General features: G+C 46.6%; 1 protein-coding gene across 1 annotated transcript in view; it reads left to right on the plus strand.

Annotated features, from left to right (window-relative positions):
* Positions 1-20,283, plus strand: part of camsap2a (calmodulin regulated spectrin-associated protein family, member 2a) — a gene marked incomplete at its 5' end in the record, with an annotated part of 34,774 nt that extends 14,491 nt beyond the window's left edge. The window contains 17 exons of the mRNA XM_083672533.1: positions 844-1,011; positions 1,589-1,672; positions 5,517-5,549; positions 6,242-6,383; positions 6,999-7,138; positions 11,510-11,600; positions 11,718-11,817; positions 12,029-12,060; positions 12,192-12,261; positions 12,436-14,674; positions 16,184-16,320; positions 16,426-16,646; positions 17,317-17,389; positions 17,621-17,686; positions 18,565-18,680; positions 18,925-19,043; positions 19,206-20,283. Of these exons, the coding sequence (XP_083528659.1) occupies positions 844-1,011; positions 1,589-1,672; positions 5,517-5,549; positions 6,242-6,383; positions 6,999-7,138; positions 11,510-11,600; positions 11,718-11,817; positions 12,029-12,060; positions 12,192-12,261; positions 12,436-14,674; positions 16,184-16,320; positions 16,426-16,646; positions 17,317-17,389; positions 17,621-17,686; positions 18,565-18,680; positions 18,925-19,043; positions 19,206-19,511 (4,137 nt within the window). The 3' untranslated portion in view covers positions 19,512-20,283. The remainder of the gene's footprint in view (positions 1-843; positions 1,012-1,588; positions 1,673-5,516; positions 5,550-6,241; positions 6,384-6,998; positions 7,139-11,509; positions 11,601-11,717; positions 11,818-12,028; positions 12,061-12,191; positions 12,262-12,435; positions 14,675-16,183; positions 16,321-16,425; positions 16,647-17,316; positions 17,390-17,620; positions 17,687-18,564; positions 18,681-18,924; positions 19,044-19,205) is intronic.
* Positions 20,284-21,777: the final 1,494 nt, after the last annotated feature.

Below are 21,777 nucleotides of genomic sequence, written 5' to 3' on the forward strand. Positions count from 1 at the left end.
TGCGTGCATGCATGCATGCGTGTGTGTGTGTGTGTGTGTGTGTGTGTGTGTGTGTGTGTGTGTGTGTGTGTGTGTGTGTGTGTGTGTGTGTGTGTGCGTGTGCGTGCGTGTGTGTGTGTGTGTCTTGCACAGGAAACACACAATGAAAACAAATTTCTATAATTGTAGAATATGAATGTAGTTTGGAGAGATGCATCTTCATATTCTCTCATGTGTGAGAGGCTGCAGGGTTGGTGTTGGCCTCTTGCACTCACTATCACTCTCTGTGAACAGGCAGCTAATTGGGTCGTGTAACAAGGGACAGACGCAACTGTTTCCAGGGCAACAGCAACTGGGGTGGGGCCAACTGGAGACAGAGAGCTGTCTGCCAAGATATGGAGGAGGGAAAAGACTCCATGGTTTAATTCCAAACCCATATCTCACTCCCTGACCCTCACAGACCTGTCAACTCTGGATAGCTCCAATCAACATATTAGATCCCCCCCCATTGGCCAAGTGTAGCCTGCATGTTCTGTATACTGTAGTTCAAGTTCAAGTTCAAGTTTATTTATCATTACATCATATAAAAGTACACAATGCAACAAAATGCTACGGCAGAGCGGCCTTAGAAACAAAAATATAAGCTCTAAAAGCTATAACAGTAAATAAGTAAAAAATATTCAGATTAGTAAATAAGTCAAAAGTATCCATGTATACTGTAGACTGACACAACCCTTTCAGACCCATAACAAAACCAATTAGAGCAGAGGGAAGGCAACTAGTGCAGCAACCATATTGGAATAGGGCCCTTTATTGAGGTCAAATATTTGACCAAACAGCTACATATTCTGTGTCCCGTTCCAGAGCGCCCACCTGGCGATGATTGACACACTGATGATGGCGTATACGGTGGAGGCGGTGAGCGTGGAGAAGGTGGTGTCCTGCGTGCGCCAGTACTCCGCCCACGATGACCCTGACGACGGGGACACGCCGTACGACACAGAGGACGCCGTGACCACCTGGATCAACAAGGTAGGTGTTACGCTAGCATGCCATTCCATAGCACCATCTGCTGTAGACCATCCAGTTGGAGGTGTGTGTGTGTGTGTGTGTGTGTGTGTGTGTGTGTGTGTGTGTGTGTGTGTGTGTGTACAGTAGAGGGAGTGAGTGTCAGTGAGTGCTGGGCCAGCTCCACCTCCTCATACAAAAGGCCCAGTCTGTTTACATTCCACTGCTGGGAACACTGGGCTGCTGCCAGCTACAGGCTACAGCCTGGAGAACCCTACACTGGGATACACTATTGCACATATGCACATGCTTATACACACACATGCACAGGAGCACACAAGAAAGCAAACACAAACACGTATACACACGCATACACACGCATGCTTGTACACAAGCAAACACGTATGCCCGCACACAAACACACACACACACACACACACACACACACACACACACACACACACACACAGACTGTGTACATGTAAAAACAAATACACTGCTCGGACACACACTGTCTCCTACTATTGAATGATGATGTGCAATGTCCCAGCTGCTCATGCATGTAGAGTTTCTCTCTTTTTCTCCCACGTTCATTAACCAGGTAAACGAGTATCTGAAGGACATTATCGCTCAAGAGCTGAGGAGGAGAGAGACGCAGAGCGCTGAGCCTGCTGGAAGTCCGCGGGTGAGTGCTTCCTCTCCTCTCCTCTCCTCTCCTCTCCTCTCCTCTCCTCTCCTCTCCTCTCCCCTCCTCTCCCCTCCCCTCCCTTCCCGTTCTGTGAAGCCCTTTCAACCTGAATGACAAGTCAAGTCATCTAGTATTAGAGGGATAGGTAGTATCACACAGGTCAGAGGTTAAAGAGACAACCCAGCAAGGAGTTTTTAGCATGTTGCATAAACAGCAGCTCCTGTACATGCGGTCTCTAATACCTTACGACAGGTTGCTGTCTGTGTGTCTGGTCGGCCAGCTGAGTCATGCACTTTGATGTTGTTGAAGAACTCCTGATGTGGTCATGTCATATCACAGACAGGCTGCTATTATGGTCTGGCGGCAAGCTGCAGGGTTGACATGGTAACCCTCCACCCACCCTGACACAGCAGAACTGGCAGGGCAAAGGAATGATGCCAGCCTCTCCGCTCTGTTGCCCTCCATCCTCCTCTGCTCCCCCCCCCCCCCCTTCTCTCCTCTCGCCTCATCTCCTCCTCTCCACTCTACTCCCCCCTTTCCATACCGATCTTAACACGCTAAGCAGCTTGTCCTGGTCTTGCCCCTTGTTTACTACTTAGTCTGTGCCCCCCACTGTAGCGCATCTAAAGGAAGACAGTTTATGTCAGAGAGGGGATTTTGGAGCAACACATTGAGTGAACCTGCTGTATAGAGAGGAGTTCTGTTTCTTAAGGAGCCTCGAGGAAAATGTCTGTCCCAGCCCAGACCTGAGCTGCGAAATGCTGCCTGACAGGCTGTTTAGCACAGTTATAGATAGCCAATAGGGTGTGTGTGTGTGTGTGTGTGTGTGTGTGTGTGTGTGTGTGTGTGTGTGTGTGTGTGTGTGTGTGTGTGTGTGTGTGTGTGTGTGACACATGGGTAGGGCGCCTGCCCACCTATGTGTACACAGTTCTGCGTGGGATTGTGTGTGCGTGCATGTGTGTGTATTCCACCCCACCTTGTCCTTGAGCTGCCTGCCTGCCTGCCTGCCTGTCTGCTGTTTGATGTTGATGTGACCCGTCAGTGTGCAGAGGCAGCTCCAGCTCTGCATGCCTGAACAGGGCACAACTGTCCCAGCGCTGGGCCTCAGCGCAGGGTTCAACTAGCACTAGTGACGAGACAGGGACAGGGACAGGGACAGGGACAGGGACAGGGACGAGGCAGGGACAGGGACAGGGACAGGGACAGAGACGAGGCAGGGACATGACCAGTTTCTAGTTGTTGTGCTCATATCACTGGATATCATATTATATGAATATCATATCAGTGAGCATGACAACAACAATAATTCAGATGACTCACTTTAGCTGTCTTCATTGAGATAACCTCTGGCTACAGCTATAGCTTTATGTCGATGTCTGACCCAATAATTGTTATGATAACACGTTTCCTGACATCCTCTATGGACTGCTGGGCAGTTGTATCATGTTAGAAGCACTTTGTATGAGTGTTAGTATGACTTACCAGACGTGTGACGCAGCTACTCTGTATGATGTATCCGACGCTATGGTACGCAATGGCCCATTTAACTGTGTTGAACTTGCCCTTGTCTCCTGACTCGACAGTCTCTCTTTTCTCTCTCTCTCTCTCTCCCCCTCCCTCCCTCCCTCCTTCCCTCTCATCTCCCCAGCACTATGTCCTCAATGCTCGCCCTTAGTCGCTCCCCAAAAACTGTCACTGTCGCTCTCTGTGAGCAGCTTGTTTAGTTGAGGGACAAGTACCCTCCCTGAACAGATGTGCAGTAGTCATCAGAACACAGAAGGGCTGACCAGCTGACTGGGAGCTGACCAGCTGGCTGGCAGTTGACCAGACCTGCTTTTATTTGTAGCTACCATGCAGTATGCAGAAGAAGAAGAAAAAAAGACCTAGCAGGCACTTGTGGTCAGTGCAGAGTTAAAGGCAATGCCAGGGTAGAGCACAAAATAACAGTAATTCTTTTAAGTTCAAATCTGCAGATGGAGTGAACGTGTCTTTAATAGAGGATGTCATATGTCAAGAGGGGGAGGACAGCAGGCTGATTGAAGTGGGGGAGGTGGGCGGTTGATTGAGATCAGGGCTAAGTGCTCCTTGGGGGCCGTTGAAAGATCTTGGCTGCTCAGTTTGAGCTTCAAATCAAATCAAAGTTTATTTGTCATATACACAGAATACAGCCGTAGGCGGTACAATGAAATGCTTTGGGCAAGCTAGCTCCTCAACAGTGCAACTAAGTAATAATAAAAACAATAACATATGGTAGCAATAATAGCAGAAACACAACAACAATAGTGGACTGGGAAGATGGGGGGGTGGCGGTGGGGGGGCTGAGGGAGCCTCTGGGTAGAACCTTGCCCGGAACCTGTTGGTCCGGGTCTGGATACTCCAGTACGGTTTGGCAGATAGTAGCCGAGAGAACAGGGCATGGCTGCAGTCCCCAATGATCTTCCTGTCCTGCACGGCTGGGAGCTCACGCCCCATGATGAACTGGTCCGCTGCACACACACACACACACACACACACACACACACACACACACACACACCCATCCTCTCTCCCCCCTCCTCCACTAGCCAAATGTACCCCCCCCCCCCTCAGCCTGTGTTGACTCTGCTGCAGGGTCATGTGGGGTGGTAGCCTGATATTATGGGCCATTTGTGCCTGGAGAGGTGAAGCAATGCCATTTACTGTCGCCCTCCTGCTCTGCTCACTGCCGCAATTTCTTAAATGTTGTTTTTTACATACGTATGTAGGGCTACACCATTTGGATTTGGGTTTGTATTGACTTGACTTGTTTGTATTGGCCAGTATATGGGTGTGAACAAACAAATAAAACAATCCTTGTTAAATCCTTGTTAAACCCTAAAACCAGCTTTTTTGGTCCAACTTTGTCTTGAGGGGAGAAAACACAGTTGGTCTGAAATCCTCAATAGCCTACTTATGATAACACATTCAGAGAGGCTTTTCAAGACCATGACTGTGGTTGAGTAGGTGATCCAGTCACTAATAATACTGTAATACTGTAATCCATCAGTAAGATTACTTTATAAGGGTCATTGTCTAACGACAGACCCTTGTCTAAGACCCTGTCCACACTTCAGGCGATGCAGGTCGTGCTAGAATGACGACACCCGACTTAAGGCCATGCCCCATGTGCAGAAGCTGACCATAGCTGTCATTGTGAGCTGTTGATGGCTTCAGTCTTTTATGTATGGATGAGGGAGCTCCGATTAACATTCAAAGAGCTGCTAGGCTTATTCAATCAACAAGGAATGCTAGACGTGACCTTTTCATAAGACAGTAACTGCCTCATTCAAAATGTATCTGAGCGGTTTAGATTTAGGGAGGCAAGCATTCTCACCCCTGATGTGTGTGTGTGAAGTAGAGTACTGGAGTTAGCGCCTCATTTACGTACAGTCATTGATACTTGCTTTTAAGTGTGTGAGAAAAAGGTTCCCTGAAGTCATTAGGTATTCTAAAGGAAAGCTAGTCAGCTTTAATGTTGTGTGAAAGACAGAGCTTAATTGGGTCTTGAAACATTGTAACACACACACACACATATATACACACACACACACACACACACGTACAGACATTCTTTTTTTATTTGCTGACGAGACAAATACCTCTCACTTTTCCCTAATGTTTGACAAAAGAAACTTTGCAATACAGACCCTAAATATGTTTCTGACAAGATTATCCCTGTGTTCGTGTTACTCGTGTGTGTGTGTGTGTGTGTGTGTGTGTGTGTGTGTGTGTGTGTGTGTGTGTGTGTGTGTGTGTGTGTGTGTGTGTGTGTGTGTGTGTGTCTCTCTCTCTCTCTGTGTCTCTCTTAACTGGCTTTCTGAAGTCTCCAACCAAATGGTACATGAAACTGGTGCCTGTAAGTCAGATGACATGCGTTAATGGTGTCTCCCCCCCCTCCCCCCGTATCCATAGTGGCTGTCTCTCTCTGTTGCCATCAAATGAACATCAACATGTGTATGAACATCAAATTATGTATGAAGTATTTTGTGAATGGTTTCCTTTGTGTGGTTTTATAGGTTTCTGCACATGTGATTGATGCATGGTGGTCCTGTTCTATAGGCCTAGTTTACATGATTATAGTTAATTATTTGAGCATGTAAAGGTTGTATACAGTACAAGAATTGCCGTGATCAGACTGCATGACACACACTCCTCATTGTTTATATTGAATAATAAATCCATGCACTCCATTTATTTGGTGTAGAGTATGTGGTATTTGATCTCATTGTCTCACTGCACATACGTATGTATACAGTACTGTGTGTGTGTGTGTGTGTGTGTGTGTGTGTGTGTGTGTGTGTGTGTGTGTGTGCGCGTGTGCGTGTGTGTGCGCATGTGCATGTGTGCATGTATGTGCATGTGTATCCCCTCTATCCTGTCTCACTCCTGTCTCCCTCTATCCTGTCTCCCATTCCTGACCAGTTGTGTGTGTGTGTGTGTGTGTGTGTGTGTGTGTGTGTGTGTGTGTGTGTGTGTGTGTGTGTGTGTGTGTGTGTGTGTGTGTGTGTGTGTGTGTGTGTGTGTGTGTGTGTGTTGGTACCCATCCAGGCTCGCTACAGGAAGGAGCAGGCCTCGTCCCAGCAGGTACCCTGGATCCCCCCAGTGGACAACCTGCTGAAGGACAGCATTGACGGCTGTGCCCTGGCTGCCCTGCTGCATTTCTACTGCCCACAGCTGGTCAAACTGGAAGGTGTGTGTGTGTGTGTGTGTGTGTGTGTGTGTGTGTGTGTGAGAGAGAGAGAGTGTGTGTGTGTGTGTGTCTTATGATGACTGATGTACAGATGATTCACTTACTTTAGACAAATGTACTTATATATAAGTCGCTTTGGATAAAGGCGTCTGCTAAATGTCAAAAATGGAAATGGAAATGTGTTGAAGGGGACAGTGAGTGAGCCAGATTGAAAAAAGATCAACCCTCATAATCTACTCAATGTAAATCACATCAAGCCACTGATGAAGTGGGGGAGATCTGATAAACACACACACACACACACACACACATACCACAGCTCAGTAGTTAACACTACAAAGAGTTAATCAACAAGATGATTCATTTAAAGATACACCATTTGTTTCCTCTCTGACCTTTCTCCTACAGTATCTACAGAATACCTGGGCCATGATTGGTCAATCCCCCGACACCCCAAAGTTTTAAAATACCTCCAACCTTCCCTGACTCCTCACAACCATCCATTAAAGAGTATCGAGCGGTGTTAAGGGGTAATTGGTGCAGCACTTGTTTTCTGTGACCCCGCTACCTATCCAATAATGTATCTCTCTGGCCTGCCCCTGTCGGCCCTAACAGATGCCTGTCTGAAGGAGAGCATGTCACTAGCGGACAGCCTTTACAACCTGCAGCTGGTGCAGGAGTTCTGTCAGGACAACCTCGACAACTGCTGCCACTTCAGCCTGGAGGACATGCTCTATGCCCACTCTGCCGTCAAAGTAAGTAAAGAAAAGTCTCCATTTATTTGGACCAAGGCTATTTTAAACACCCTTTACAGACTTGAACCTGCATCAAAGTAAGGCTTCATTCTCCTAGGCTAGAGGTACAGTGGCCAAGATTTACTAGCCCTTGATTTTGTATAGATCAAATAACCGGTTTGGTGGTTGCGGTTTGTGGTTTTGAATTTCCTGTCTTTTTCAACAATCTCATTCTGTAGATATAGTCTGCAAACTCGGTGTGAGATTTTGAATTTTAACGGCTAAAGTATTGGCACTGAAAATTCGAGGACAATTATAGAAGATGATATCAAGGATATGTGGGGGCTAGGGTAGAGAATGGGAGGAAGGTTTGTGTGTATGAGTGGTGACTCATATGTGTATGTAGCACTGCCCAAGAGATGATGGTGGAAAAACCATCTGGCCTGAAATGAATCCTGTAAACTCTTGCCTTCACTAGCCACAGCTCTGGAACAGTTTGTTTCTGTTCTTGGTTTGTCCTCTCTCTCTTCTCCCCCCCCCCCCCCCCCCACCACTCTCCTTCTCTCTTTCCATATTTCACTGAGAGCTGGGTTATATTCATGTGTGGTACAGACACAAACATGGCTTGTCTCTTTTTGTTGGCTCCCATGCTGTAAATAGTGGGTGTTGGCCATGTGTGTTGCTACTGTCGTAGGCCAGCCATACAAACTGGTGGGCAGTTACAGTACTCTGCTGTCACTCCCCCCCTCCATTCTCTCTGTTCTTGTATGAAAGCATATATTGTAGTGTGAGCAGTCGTAGTGTGTGTCTACATCTTTTGAACCACTTCTTGAAAATACAAGCCTGGTCATTTTTGTGTTTCTTGCTAAGACATTTTATTTGTGGAGTTTTCGCACAGCCTGTGTCGTTCCATTGGCTCCTAGAGCCCCATAAACCAAAGAACATCTCAGAAAATTCACACTCAGCTAAACCTTTTGGTTTTGTAATGGTTTAACTGCTTCCAGTTATTATCTCCCTCAAATACCAAAAGGACCGATCTGGCTGTCACTCTCTGCCATGCTGGCAAATGTCCCTACAGGGAAGTATTAGGGCTGCAGGTCTTTACCCAGAGCAGAATCCAGAGCTGGTTATGTGAACAGTAACCTTGACCCAGTTTCTTCCCTGAGCCAGTCACACGCTAGTCGTGCATTCAGGTCCCCATCATGTTAATGGTGGACTCATTATTGAGATGGGACTGAGAGGCAGAGAGAGTGGGAGGGACGGGGGGGTGGGGGGTGGGGAGTGGGGGGGGGGGGGTGTCCACTCCCAAGGGAACTGGATAACACCTTAGTGGATGTGTTCAGGCTTGTGCTCACTCACACACTCACACACTCACACACACACACACACACACACACACACATACACACACACACACATACACACACACACACACACATACACACACACACACACTTATCTGCATTCATACACACAGTCTACACACACACACATCCACTTGCTTTGTTGGTCAATCCGACATTTACAGTAAATGATTCCATCTGAAGGACGGCACAGCAATCACTGCGCCATCAGACCACAGCATGATGCTGAATATTCCCTCTCTGAGCAGTAGGCTTCATCTGTGTGTTTTTGTCCTCCCAACCCCCACAACTAACATAGCACAGGGCACACAGGGACATGAAATCATCCCTAGTCGTTTTTTATTGGAGGCCCACGCACTAAATCATGTCAAGCTCCTCACATTGACTCACATTGTGTTTGATCATCAAGTCAGTGCAGATCTAAATGGCCAGCTGCAGAAACAATAGAATGAAATGTGTAATTTGGCTTCTTCTAAACCGCCTTTGTAGCTGTGATGGTAGTTCGATATATATTGAGCGTACATGTTGAGTTTGCTCTCCTATTATAGTGTCGGTGGTGGGTCAGTGTATACGTCCAAGCCCTTTTGCCCTAGACAATATTGTTATAATATCAAGACTTTGTGATATCTTGGCTTCAATAATTGAGTAGCAATGAAAATGTTAGTGGCGGGCTAGTGGCAGCCCTGGACATTCAGGGGTCTTTCACCATCGAGACAGAGCAGAAGCTACAGTAAGTCATACAGCTTTAGATCACTAACCAGGCCCTGATCTCTCATCATCCCCTGGCTAAGTGATTAATCACATCACAGCCCCCCTGAAAGCGTGTGTGTGTGTGTGTGTGTGTGTGTGTGTGTGTGTGTGTGTGTGTTTGTGTTAGTGTGTGTGTGTGTCTGTGTGTGTGTGTGTGTGTGTGTGTGTGTGTGTGTCTTCCTGCCTGCCTTCCTGCCATCTTTGTGCATGCGTGTGTGTGTGTGTGTGTGTGTGTGTGTGTGTGTGTGTGTGTGTGTGTGTGCCTTCCTGGCTGCCTTCCTGCCGTCTTTGTGTACGTGTGTATGTGCCTGCCTGTCTGTGTGTGTGTGTGTGTGTGTGTGTGTGTGTGTGTGTGTGTGTGTGTGTGTGTGTGTGTGTGTGTGTGTGTGTGTGTGTGTGTGTGTGTGTGTGTGTGTGTGTGTGTGTGTGTCTGTCTGTCTGTCTGTCTGTCTGTCTGTCTGTCTGTCTGTAGCACCCTGCTAAAGAGGAGAGGAGGCGGGGCAGACTACAGTGGTCCCTTCTTAATGGATTAGCCCTCAGCTCTGTCTGAACCGCACCAATCAACTCTCGCTTCACCCAGAGATCGACATTTTGCAATCTCCAAATCTGGCAACCTGCTAGGTAATGGCTTCTGGCAGCAGGAACAGACAGTGCTGTGGTGTTGTGAGGTGGGCAGGGGATCAGGGGGAGAGGAGAGGAGAGTAGGTGTTTGACTGCTGCTGGGGGTGTGAAGGGGATAACGAACACTCACGCCTGGCGTGTGAGTAAGCAGGTAGACAGAGAGAGGGGGGAGTGGACGAGCTGTTGCCACAACGCCATCTGGGCTAGAGAGAGCTCCCTCCCTCCCTCCCTCTCTCTCTCTCTCTCTCAGACCTAGAGGACTCCCACTGATGCTGGACAGACCTAGAGGTACTGTAATTAACTAAACTGCATTCTGCTTGCCAAAGAAATGGTGCAATAGGAGGAAAATGATGAGCAATTGTGAGATTGTGATTGTACTCTGTTATACGGGTTGAGTGATTAGATTGAGGAGAGATAAACTGCTTGGTTTGCTATTTGTTAATCCCACATGTTGTACTCATGGATCATAGTTCAGTTGAGAAAGAGATAACCATTTGACAGCGGTGTTTGTTTGCATTTTGATGGAATGTATGTATTACAAGACGACATTCGTTGAAATCTGACACGAAAACATGTAATTTCCAACAGTTTTGCTACTCTGCATAATAACAAACTGCTCACTGTTGCCAGTCATAAAAAATGCAGCAGCAGCAGGGAGTCACCTCTGGCCTGATGAAGGGATGAGAGTGTGTGTGAATCTTGCTGAGGTGGGGTTTATCACCATGCTTTGAGCACTGTGAGGGAACGTTCCCTTTGTCTGGACTGTGTTCTTGAGCAGAACACCTCGGTTCCTCAAGGTCATCCCAGAACATCCCAGCGTGCGTGCGTACGTGCGTGCGTGCGTGCGTGTGTGTGTGTGTGTGTGTGTGTGCGTGCGTGCGTGCGTGTGTGTTTGTGTGTGTGACAGCCTCCATAGGAATCCATGGTGGATTAAGTGTCAGTGGGTAAGGATGGCAACAAAGGAAAAGAACAGCCTGGCCATGCTGGGTGAATTTGGCATGAAGATTATATGGATGTCTTGTATTTTCCCTTCAGTCATAGCCTGGGTTGTTGCACTCTGCGTTTCAGAATGGATTGAATGATTTCATAAACAGTGTTTTCAGATTTCAATTCAAAGGTTGCATGGGCTGATATTTTCAGAGATTAAAATTTATTGTAGCAAGGGTTTATTGTAGCAAGGGTACAATATTATTATGCAAAAGTGCTAACATTACCAATCTGGTGCTGTGAAATAGTTTGACCCCAAGGAAATCTGAATCTCCAGTTTCTATTGTTGCACGTAACTAGATGTGATGTGGAAATACTGTGCAACATGAGGGCAATAACAAAGACAATTTATACTAATAGTACACTCAGGTCAGTTGGGAGCATTCACGTTGATCTATGAAGAAGGTCCATTTTTTGGGAACGTACTAAATACTAAATGGAAAAGTCTTAGTTAAGTATTTGTGAGGCATACTGACAGACAGAAAACGTGTGCCTGTCAGGTTTAGTTTTTAAAGTACACAGAGACACCTTGTGGGAGCATAGGTATACTGCACTGGTAAGTTCTGCTATGCCATGCTTTTCTCAAAGAGGTTACATTGCAGTTCTGTCAGGTCTGTCTATTGACATCAGTCTTCAATGTCATACCCTCTATGTTTTTGCTCTCTTCCAGAATAACTACCTTGCATTCATGGCAGAGCTCTTCTGGTGGTTTGAAATGGTGAAGCCCTCCTTCGTTCAACCCAGAGTACTGGACGCTGAAGGTAAGTCAGGCTTTTACATCAAATATATGTTTCATGCTACACACCAATAAAAATATAGCTTTCAAATAATATACACTATTAAGAGTTTTTTTCTCTTTTTCTCTGTTCGACCTGCAGAGCCACCAGGCACCTCACTGAAGAGCCTGCCCTCCGTGCCCATCTCCAAAGCCACCAAGAGGAGCTTCATGGAGAGACCACCCAGTCCAGAGCAGCCCAGGTATGTATGCTTATATACACCTTCTAATCATCTTGGGTATCGTAATGTGGTCTTGGCTGTTAAAACTAGACTGTCTCAAATGGATACTGGATAGAACTTATTGACCCTTGTTGACCCTTATGTAAGTCTGGAGATCAACTCCTTAGCTTTCAGCTATGTGTAATTAAATTATGGTGAATCTTCATTTCCCCCTCTCTCTCTCTCTCTCTAGTCTGCCTCTACGACCCCAACCTAGGAAGTCAGGTAACTAGATCCCTTCTAATTTGTTCTGCATTAGACATTTTTTGCTTTTTGTATTAGATTATCAAATGGATTTTAACCGCAGGAAAAAAAAAAATGGTAATGAATTTATTAAGTTGTTTTTTATGACCCAGGTGAAATTAAGCGATCATCCTCAATGTCCTTTGTGGATGGGTGCACAGGGACCTGGCCCAAGGAGAAAAGGTTAGTATTATGGGGCAGCTGAATGACTTAACATAATTGTTCACTCGATGAGTGTCACACTAGAACAAATGAACAATTAAGCACTACTATTAAGCACTTTATGACAAATATATACAATATCTAAAAAGGGCTATACAAATAACATTTGATTGATTAATTTATTGATTTTCTCAGGTCCGGGCCTTACGGAGTGTCCTTTGATATCCCCTTCAATAAAGAGGGAACAACACCAACCCCAGGTCCCCCCGCCCCTCGTGGTATGACCCGTTCTGCCAGCACTGAGGAGGGCATGGGCTTCAAGGTCCACCACTTGCCACGGGGCATGAAGAAGAACCTGTCCTTTCAGCCTATCAACGGGCAGGGAGTGGGCATTGACGAGGAGGGCTGCCCGGACAGCCTGGCGGGGCCTGAACCAGAGAGACGCCAGAGGGTTTTCCCCAACAGCTCAGTCCTGGAACAGAGGCATGGTAATGGGAACGGAACAGCTACCCCCAGCATTGAGGAGGCCCTGCAGATCATCCATAACACGGGTAAGCCTCCTCAGCGAGGCAGCCCTCTGGCTGAGGGGATCAACAATGGTTTCTTCCTGCACAGCCAGGACCAGGGCGGCAGCAGCAGTGGTGGTGGTGGCAGAGGAGGTAGTGGCCTGGACTCATTGTCAGAGTCAGAGTCCAAGCTGAGCACCTCAGATACCACAGAGGTTGACACAGGCATCCATATAAGGACGGAGGACATGGCCGAGACTTTGGATGAGGACTCATCACTGAAAGACTGCACGGTGAGCATGGATCTGGACATGGACACACCCAGTCCGTGTCCCAGCAGCAGCGGTTACGGTTACAGCAAATCCCCCTCCGGCAGCACCCCCTCCACCAGTGTCGGCATCAAGATGACCAGCTTTGCAGAGCAGAAGTTCCGGAAGCTCCAGCCGCCTGAGTCAGGGGGGAGGAGGAGCAGTAGCAGCGGGGGAGGGAGCTCCCTGAAGACGACTCCTGAAGGTTCAGAGTTGGGCCTCCCCCTGTCTGTGTCCTGGGCCCCCACCCCTGAGCACAGCCCTATTCACCACAAAACCACACCCACAGTCCCAGCCCAAGCTCCACCCACTAACCTCACCCCTGCCACGCCCAGCGACCCGGCCCAGGCCATGGCTACAGAGATGGTGGAGCTGCGAATGCGTCTGGAGGAGAAGCGGCGTGCCATCGAGGCCCAGAAGAAGAAGGTGGAGGCGGCATTCACCAGACACCGTCAGAAGATGGGCCGCACCGCTTTCCTCACCGTGGTCAAGAGGAAGGGCGACGGAGCCACCACAGCCGGAGCGGAGGAGGAGGGAAAATTGACGGAGGAAGGGCAAGGGAAGACGGAGGGCAGCAACCTCCTCCGTAGTGGGAGGAGCCTAGCTGAGACGCCTGATGGGGCGGAGCAGGGGGAGGGCAGCGCCCTCGGGGGTTTGAGCCCGAGTCTTGGGGCAGCTGAGGTGGACCTGGCAGAGTACACGCGCTCCATCGACAAGCTCAACCACTCTCTGTCCTTCCTTCAGACGGAGATGCAGCGCCTGGCCAAGCAACAGGAAGTCATCATGGCCATGAGGGAACAACAACAGCAGCAATCCTGGGTCATCCCCCCTACCCACACCCAACATTCACCCCAGAAACACAGCCGCCCTGGCACCACCACCGCAGGCCGCTCCTCTGGGTCCCCCTCCCCCGCCGACTCCCCCCGCTCCACTCACCGCTCGCCCACCACCAGCATCAAGAGGAAGTCTGCCTCCTTCCACTCCCGCACCCCCCGCAACACGCCACGCCCCAATGAGCTCAAGCTTGCCCCCTATAACCGTGTTCTGACCGCACCCCAGTCGGTGGACAGCCTCCCCAGGTTGCGGAAGTTCTCCCCCTGTCAGCCCCTGGCTGGCTTCGCCTATATGGGGGACAACCCCGCCAAGCAAGGCCCAGACGGGGAGCCCCTATCCCCAGAGAGAGAGGCTGGCACTGAACTCCCCTCTTCCCCAGCCAGAGACACCACCCAGCAGACAAAAGGAATGATAAAGAAGGGAAAAAGTGCCAAGAACCAAGAAGAGACAGAGGAAAGACAGAAAGAAAGTGAAGAGATGGAGACAGAGATAGAGGAGAAGAAAGGAAGGAATCAGGAAAGGTCAATGGAGGAGGTCAAACCCACACTAGGCTCGTCTGTGTCAGAAGTATTGGCCCATCCTGTGACTGAGATCTTCACAGTGACCCCCACCGAGACTCCCCCTCACCCAGGCTCCCTCACCCAGGCCAGGAGCAATCTGATCGAGGTGCCCCTGTATGTTCTCAAGCCCCTGGAGGGTGAGGTGCTGGAGGAGAGTGGAGAGAAGCAGGGGATCGGGGATCCTTATGATGATGAGCAGAAGATGTGCTGTGGGTTTTTCTTTAAGGTAAGTAGATATAATATATACTGTATCTTTAGGCTATAAGACTAGAGAAGGAATGGAATGGAGGCTAATTCATTGTTGTCTCTGTATCCCTCTGTCTCAATTCTCTGTATTCAGGAATCTTAAAATACTATGACAGTATATAATTTATATAATTTTACTGTTTAGAAATATTTTGTGACTAATTCTGCTCATTTGTCTGTCAAAAAAAGAATATGTATGTGTGTCATTCAGAAAACTGTGCTTCAGTTCTATGAAAAAGCAATTTTTTATGCTTCCATTGGCGGTGTGTTGCGAAATAAGATCTTGCAGTTCCAAAAGCGTTTATTCAGTACCAAGTTTATTGTCCAGGCAAAATGGAATTCTACAGTACATGGGTAATGAAACATCTGACCCACTGGGAATGTGATGAAAGAAATAAAAGCTGAAATAAATAATTCTCTTTTTTATTTCACTTTCTTAAAATAAAGTAGTGATCCTAACTGACCTAAAACAGGGAATGTTTACTCGGATTAAATGTCAGGAATTGTGAAAAACTGAGTTTAATTAGTTGGCTAAGGTGTATGTAAACTTCTGACTTCAACTGTACATGTTTGAAAGACACACATTTTGTACTAGAGACCCAAAAGGTGTGGTGACCTGAATGTGGGGGTGGTTAACAATAGCCTTCATGTCCACCATTCAAGTGGCAGATAGCAATTTGGAGGTGCTGCTGAGGCCCTTTATTCATTGTTCCCATATGGTGACTAGACAGACCTTGTTTGATAGCATTATCATTGATCAAATGTCCTAACAGTGGCCACTCTGGTTTCCATCAGAAGATGATGAAAGACTAGGCCTAATCTGAAAATAGGCCGGTTGAGGACAGTTATTTTTCCTTTTTGTTGGGTGTATAGCTGCAGTACTCTGTGTGCTTTCATTTTCATCTAGGTCAGGAAACTGGGTCCTGTGAATTATTTAGATACAGCTGTGGAGAAGTGGGTTCGCAGAGATGTTAAATTAGTTGTAAGCTCATAGTGGTCGTCGAATGCATGAGATGTTCATTTAATTCTCAACACTCAAATCAAATGGTCAGATTGCCTTTTGGAATTTACTCGCTAGTGTGCCAAATAAGAAATACAAGCATAAAAGGAGTGCCCTCCAATTGACACCAAGGAAGTTTGGTCGTGAAATAGCTTTGATGACTTTTACTCACATTGGTTGAGAGAATCAGCGTCGATGATAGAATCAGCGTCGACCCTCACACAGTTGAATGGAGCCAGATGAAGTCAATTACTGGATGCATGTTTAAGTGCTTTTTAGTCCAATATATAGGCTAGGCTTCATCTGGGTCCATTCAACTCCGTGAGACACAGTGAGATATAACAGCTTATGGTAGCTTCAGGGAAGTCTGCTTTGGAGGTTTCATGTGGCTGTGTATCACTGGTTAAGAAGGAGCCATCGATACACAGTGTATGGTGTAGTTCCATCTATAGAATTATAATTGATTTCTATGGTCATATCATTCCCCAGGACGATGGAAAGGGAGAAGACAACATGGCGTTGAAGAGGGCTGCGCTGCTGGAGAAGAGGATGAGGAGGGAAAAAGAGACCCAGCAGAAGAAACAACAGCAGGAGGCAGAGCTGGAGCAGAAGAAGGAGGAGGCCCGGTACGTCAAACGCACGCACATAAACACATATCCAGAAACTAATTGCAGCTTGCTTGAAGTGTGATGTATGCTAACCTTTGACTCTCTCTCCTCTCCTCCTTCCAGAGTGAAAGCCGAAGAGGAGCGCATGAGGAAGGAGGATGAGAAGCAGCGGCGCGAGTTCATCAAGCAGGAGTACCTGAGGAGGAAGCAGCTGAAGCTGATGGAGGACATGGACGCGGTCATCAAGCCCCGGCCGGCCAGCGTCAAACAGAGGAGAGCCAGGCCAAAGTCCATCCACAGAGACAGCATGGACTCACCCAGAATCCCCACCAGGGCCACGGCAGGTAACCATGGAAACGGAGATGACCTCTCTCTCTCAGGTGGTCACTGTGTCGCATTCGGCGAGTTTGCCCTACAGTACGCCCGTCCCATCCACCTGGCGCCACCTTTCCCTGCAACCACCCTCGCTCTGCAGCTCAGCATGGCTCCTTTTACTCTATACTCTCTGTTGTAGGGCTGATTGATAGATCTCAAATCGTATTGCTTCCTTCTGGAAGCAGCTTCTCCAATTGATTCAAGCCTGATGTTTACTGCTTTGCCAAGCTAATTTGACTCATTTGACCCTCTTATGAAATGTGTTGCTATCGATCTTACATCACCCCACAAAGACAACATGTTAATATGTGGGGAGTGATGCCCTCCCCTGAGGGTTTCAAGGAGCAACATTGCTTCACCACTATAAATGTGATTGGTTTAGATTGGTAAGGCTATGTTGCATCTTGCAATAGAACATTGACACATGTAAGCAATGCAAGCAATGCAGAATAAGTGTGTGTGTGTGTGTATGTGTGTGTGTGTGTATGTGTGCGTGTGTGCGCGCGTGTGTGTGTGTGTGTGTGTGTGTGTGTGTGTGTGTGTGTGTGTGTGTGTGTGTGTGCGCGCATGTGTATAAGCATGTCCTCACAGGCAGGCTTTGTGTTCTCCATCCAGGTTCACAACCATGTGTTTTTTCAGTTTCCAGTTTGTCTTTGGCGTCACTCAACCTGGGGGACAGCGACAGTGTGCACTCTGAGAAGAGAGCTCCACGGTAAGACTCTTTCTTTATGTTTTGTCTATGAAACACACACACACACACACACTTGAAATTCATCTTAACATCTTGTATGAAATGTTTGTTGTATCATTATTGAACATGAGTACTGCTTACCGACCTGGGTTTAGCCCATCACTTATAACATTCTTCTTCTGAACTCTTCTTTCTACTCTGTCTTTTATCTTTCCATTTCTTTTATCCCTCCTAATGTGTTGGGACTGTCAGAAGTGCCAGCTTAGCCTCTGGCAGTCTCTATTTCTTTTTAAGCTCTCCTAAACTGAGAAGGAGAAGGTTAGTCCCTGGATAGTAGACAGCTATGTCTAGCTTACACCCAATCATATGTTGACCCCTCTATGCACTTGTGTCAGGGCTTTGGGGTCAATTAAGGATTGAGCCTGTTGCACCTGAAGGACATGGGTCCTTATAGCAAGCTTCATTACATCAGACCAATACCACACCCATGGCTGAATTGCTTGACAAATGAAAACCTTTATCACACCACCCCTCAATGTGACAATGTGGTCAACCTCACCACCTCTCCCTGCTTAAATGCATTCTGCACAACTCTCAAAACAGAACAATAACATGCATTGCTCTGTTTTCCCTATGCCACATTATCACTGCCTAGCTAGCCCACACCTGTAAGCTACACACCTGTATGTTGGAAGCCATAGAGTTAGAATGAATTCTATTTCTATGGCGGAAGCTTCACTTGTGTACCTCTTCCTCTACAGATAAGATGCTTCGCAATACAGATGCTTGTAGTAGGCTATCTCACCCGCGAGAGCACATGATTGGTTCGCATTGCTTCTTTATGCCCTTGCTTGCATGAGAGTAGGGTTTGATAACTTGTGCCTATTGCTTATTGGTACAAGGAGTACAATGGTAAAAGCCCATCCCTTTTGGGGATTATCACCCACTGTTTATACTGTGCACAGAAATAGCTTATGCAGTTTTTCTGTAGCAAGGGAGAAGAAGTCCTAGCGGAGCATAAACAGTTCTATGTGAGGTACTATAACAAAGCTGAGCTGTGAAAAGGCAGTATCCGTAGAGAGAGGTGACCTAAGTGTGTGTGTGTGTGTGTGTGTGTGTGTGTGTGTGTGTGTGTGTGTGTGTGTGTGTGTGTGTGTGTGCATGCTCGTGCTCGTGCGTGTGCGTGTGTGCATCAGGCCGGATTCCGCAGATGGATTTCTATCACCCTGTCGATCTGGGAGCCGGAATGGGGAGAAGGACTGGGAGAATGGATCCACCACTTCTTCTGTTACATCCAACACGGAGTATACCGGTGGGTCCTCTTATCTCATTAAAGCCTAGTCTGTCAATAATGTGTAAAGTAAATTTAATATGAGAACAATTCCTTGTTTAAAATACGTAATACATGGCATATTCATTTTCCTTGAGATTCCATGAGAGACAATAATGAATAATTTAGTGACAGACTGTCTGGAACAAACAGTGGCCCTTTCCTTGACACAGTAAAGTGGTTGCTATGACGATTTCGAATCATCTTTTCACTTCTGTGTACGCAGGGCCAAAATTGTACAAGGAGCCGAGTGCCAAATCCAATAAGCATATAATTCAGAACGCTCTGGCCCACTGCTGTATGGCTGGCAAGGTCAACGAAGGGCAGAAGAACAAGATCCTTGAGGTAATGTGCTGGTGTTGTGTCTCTCTTTCTCTCTCTGTCTTTGTCTGTCAGTTTGTCTCTCTCTCTCTCTCTTTTCAATACAATTCCATCTCAAATAAATGTATGTATGTTTGCTGATGCCTTCATATCTGATGATCATTTCTCTGCTCTTTTGTTTTGCAGGAAATGGAGAAATCTGAGGCCAACAATTTCCTGGTCTTGTTCCGGGACGCGGGTTGCCAGTTCCGCTCTCTGTACACGTACTGCCCCGAGATGGACGAGATCACCAAACTAACAGGCATCGGGCCCAAGAGCATCACACGCAAGATGATCGAAGGCCTCTACAAGTACAACTCAGACAGGAAGCAGTTCAGCCAGATACCCGCCAAGACCATGTCAGCTAGTGTGGACGCCATCACAATCCACGGCCACCTGTGGCAGACCAAGAAACCAGCCACCCCTAAGAAAGTGTTACCTTCCCAGTCCTAATGGAACTTATAGGACACTCCCCCCTCCATGCCCTTTCAAATGGAACATTCACTTTCAATTTGCACTTCACTGTACATACCCATGAGGATTCTGAGACATGCAATGCCAGTCGATTAATTTGTTTTGTATTGTTTTCTCTTTTCTCATTCCTGTCCTTTTCCTTTATGCTCCGGATTGGATACAGGACTCAGTCAGAGATATGAACAACTGGAATGTAAAACACTATTTAAGAGTTGTTGTAAATGATATGTTTAGTACAAGAAATTGTCTGATTTGAGTCATTTTATTACAGCACGTGTGTATGTATGTGGTTTTTGTATGTGCCAAAAGTAAAAAAGAAGAGAAGTTATGAATGCCATGATGTTTTATTTGGAACACTGAAGCACTGAATGTTATTCATCTGTTTAGACTGTTTTTTTGGATATCTGTCAACATGTGTGGCCTTATGCTTGTTTTTGTTTGTATGTGAGTGCAATGAGGTGATTGTAAAGCTATACCTTCAATAGGCTTTTTGTATGCTATGGCAAGGACGCTATCTTTCAATTTCTGTGGTTAAAACACAGTATCATAAGTCTGCATAAAGGTGTAGAAAATGAAGGGCCAAATAGAGCAACATACCTTTGTTAACAAGCATACAGCTAGTGTTCTAGTGTTATCCACATACATCCTTGAATCCCCCCACTTTTTTTGTTTTAAACAAAGCATCTTAAACCATAGTGTACTTTATTGTTTCTGATGGTTCACAGCAGGTTTGTGAACAAATAAACACAAGTTCAATGTTATCTCCTTTTAATTGTCACATAATGGACCAGCCCTGGTAAAATGTCACATATACAGTAGGTATATCTGTAATATGTTGGGCATTTGAAAATGTGAATATATTTGCCCATTTTTATAGTATCACAATTATGGATGTTATCCATGATATACTGTAGAGCAAGAAAAAGCTATGATATGTAGTATTATGATGATTTTAATTATGGGCTACAAAAACAGGTTTTCTTTCTGTGCAAGAATGTTCACCCCCCAGAGCACTGTTACAGAATGCTTTCAGATTCTGAACAATGATTAGATAGATAGATAGATAGATAAACAACAATAAAATGTAACAATAGAATAATAGAACAATAGAATAATAGAATAAAATAGACATCTGAAACACTATATCCATAAAGAACAGTCCAGTATGTCCAGTTTAACATCCCCCAGCCTGACTCACCCCGATCAAGCCAGCCGGAGGAGGAGTTGTACAGTCTTATTGCGGCAGGCAGAAAAGATCTCCTAAAGCGCTCCTTAGTGCAACGTGGTTGTAGTAGTCTGTTGCTAAAGGAGCTTCTCTGCTCTGCCACAATGTCATGTAGGGATGGAAGTGATTGTCCATGATGGCCAGGAGTTTGGTCCTCATCCTCCTATTGGCCACCTCCTCCACAGTGTCCAGGGTGACATCTTTCCTAATAAGCTTGTTCAGCCTCTTGGTGTCACCTTCCTTGATGCTGCCCCCCCCCCCCCCCCCCCAGCATACCACCACATACAGCACTGCGCTGGCCACCACTGACTGATAGAACATGTTCAGCAGAGTCCTGCACATGCCAAAGGACCTGAGCCTCCTCAGGAAATAAAGCCGGCTCTGGCCCCTCTTGTACAGGACATCTGAGTTACCAGTCCAGTCCAGTTTATTGTCTAGGTGCACCCCCAAGTACTTGTAGCTCTGGACCACCTCCACATCCTCTCCCTGCATGGAAACAGGAGACAGGGGGACCCTAGTCCTCCTAAAGTCCACCACCATCTCCTTTGTCTTGCTGATATTGAGTAGCAGGTGGTTCTGCTCACACCACTCAACAAAACTGTCCACCAGTCCTGTACTTGGTCTCCCGGCCTCCACTGACACATCCCACAATAGCAGAACCGTCCGAGAACTATTATTAAGTTCATCAGCAATTCACAGAATGGAACATATTTTTTTCAATTCTCAATGTGAAAAGTTTGTGATATCTGTGAATTCCATATTGTGACCTACATTTGACTGGTTAATCAGCTTTCTGATAAGGAATGGCATATGTTAACAACTATGCTGCTTGTTTATCTGCACACTTATCAGGTATAAAAACATCCAGACAAAGCCCATTCATTTTTAAGTATAAGTATTGATTGATGAATGATCATAGTATTAAAAGTAATTATGGATGACATTTTATGGTTGAAGCCTCACCACTTTTCAAAGTACTTCCATACAAGTCCCTACATCTAGCTACTGTACTGCACATGG

Source organism: Argentina silus (genome assembly GCF_951799395.1).
Source record: "Argentina silus genome assembly, chromosome: 6".
NCBI classification, from domain to species: domain Eukaryota; kingdom Metazoa; phylum Chordata; class Actinopteri; order Argentiniformes; family Argentinidae; genus Argentina; species Argentina silus.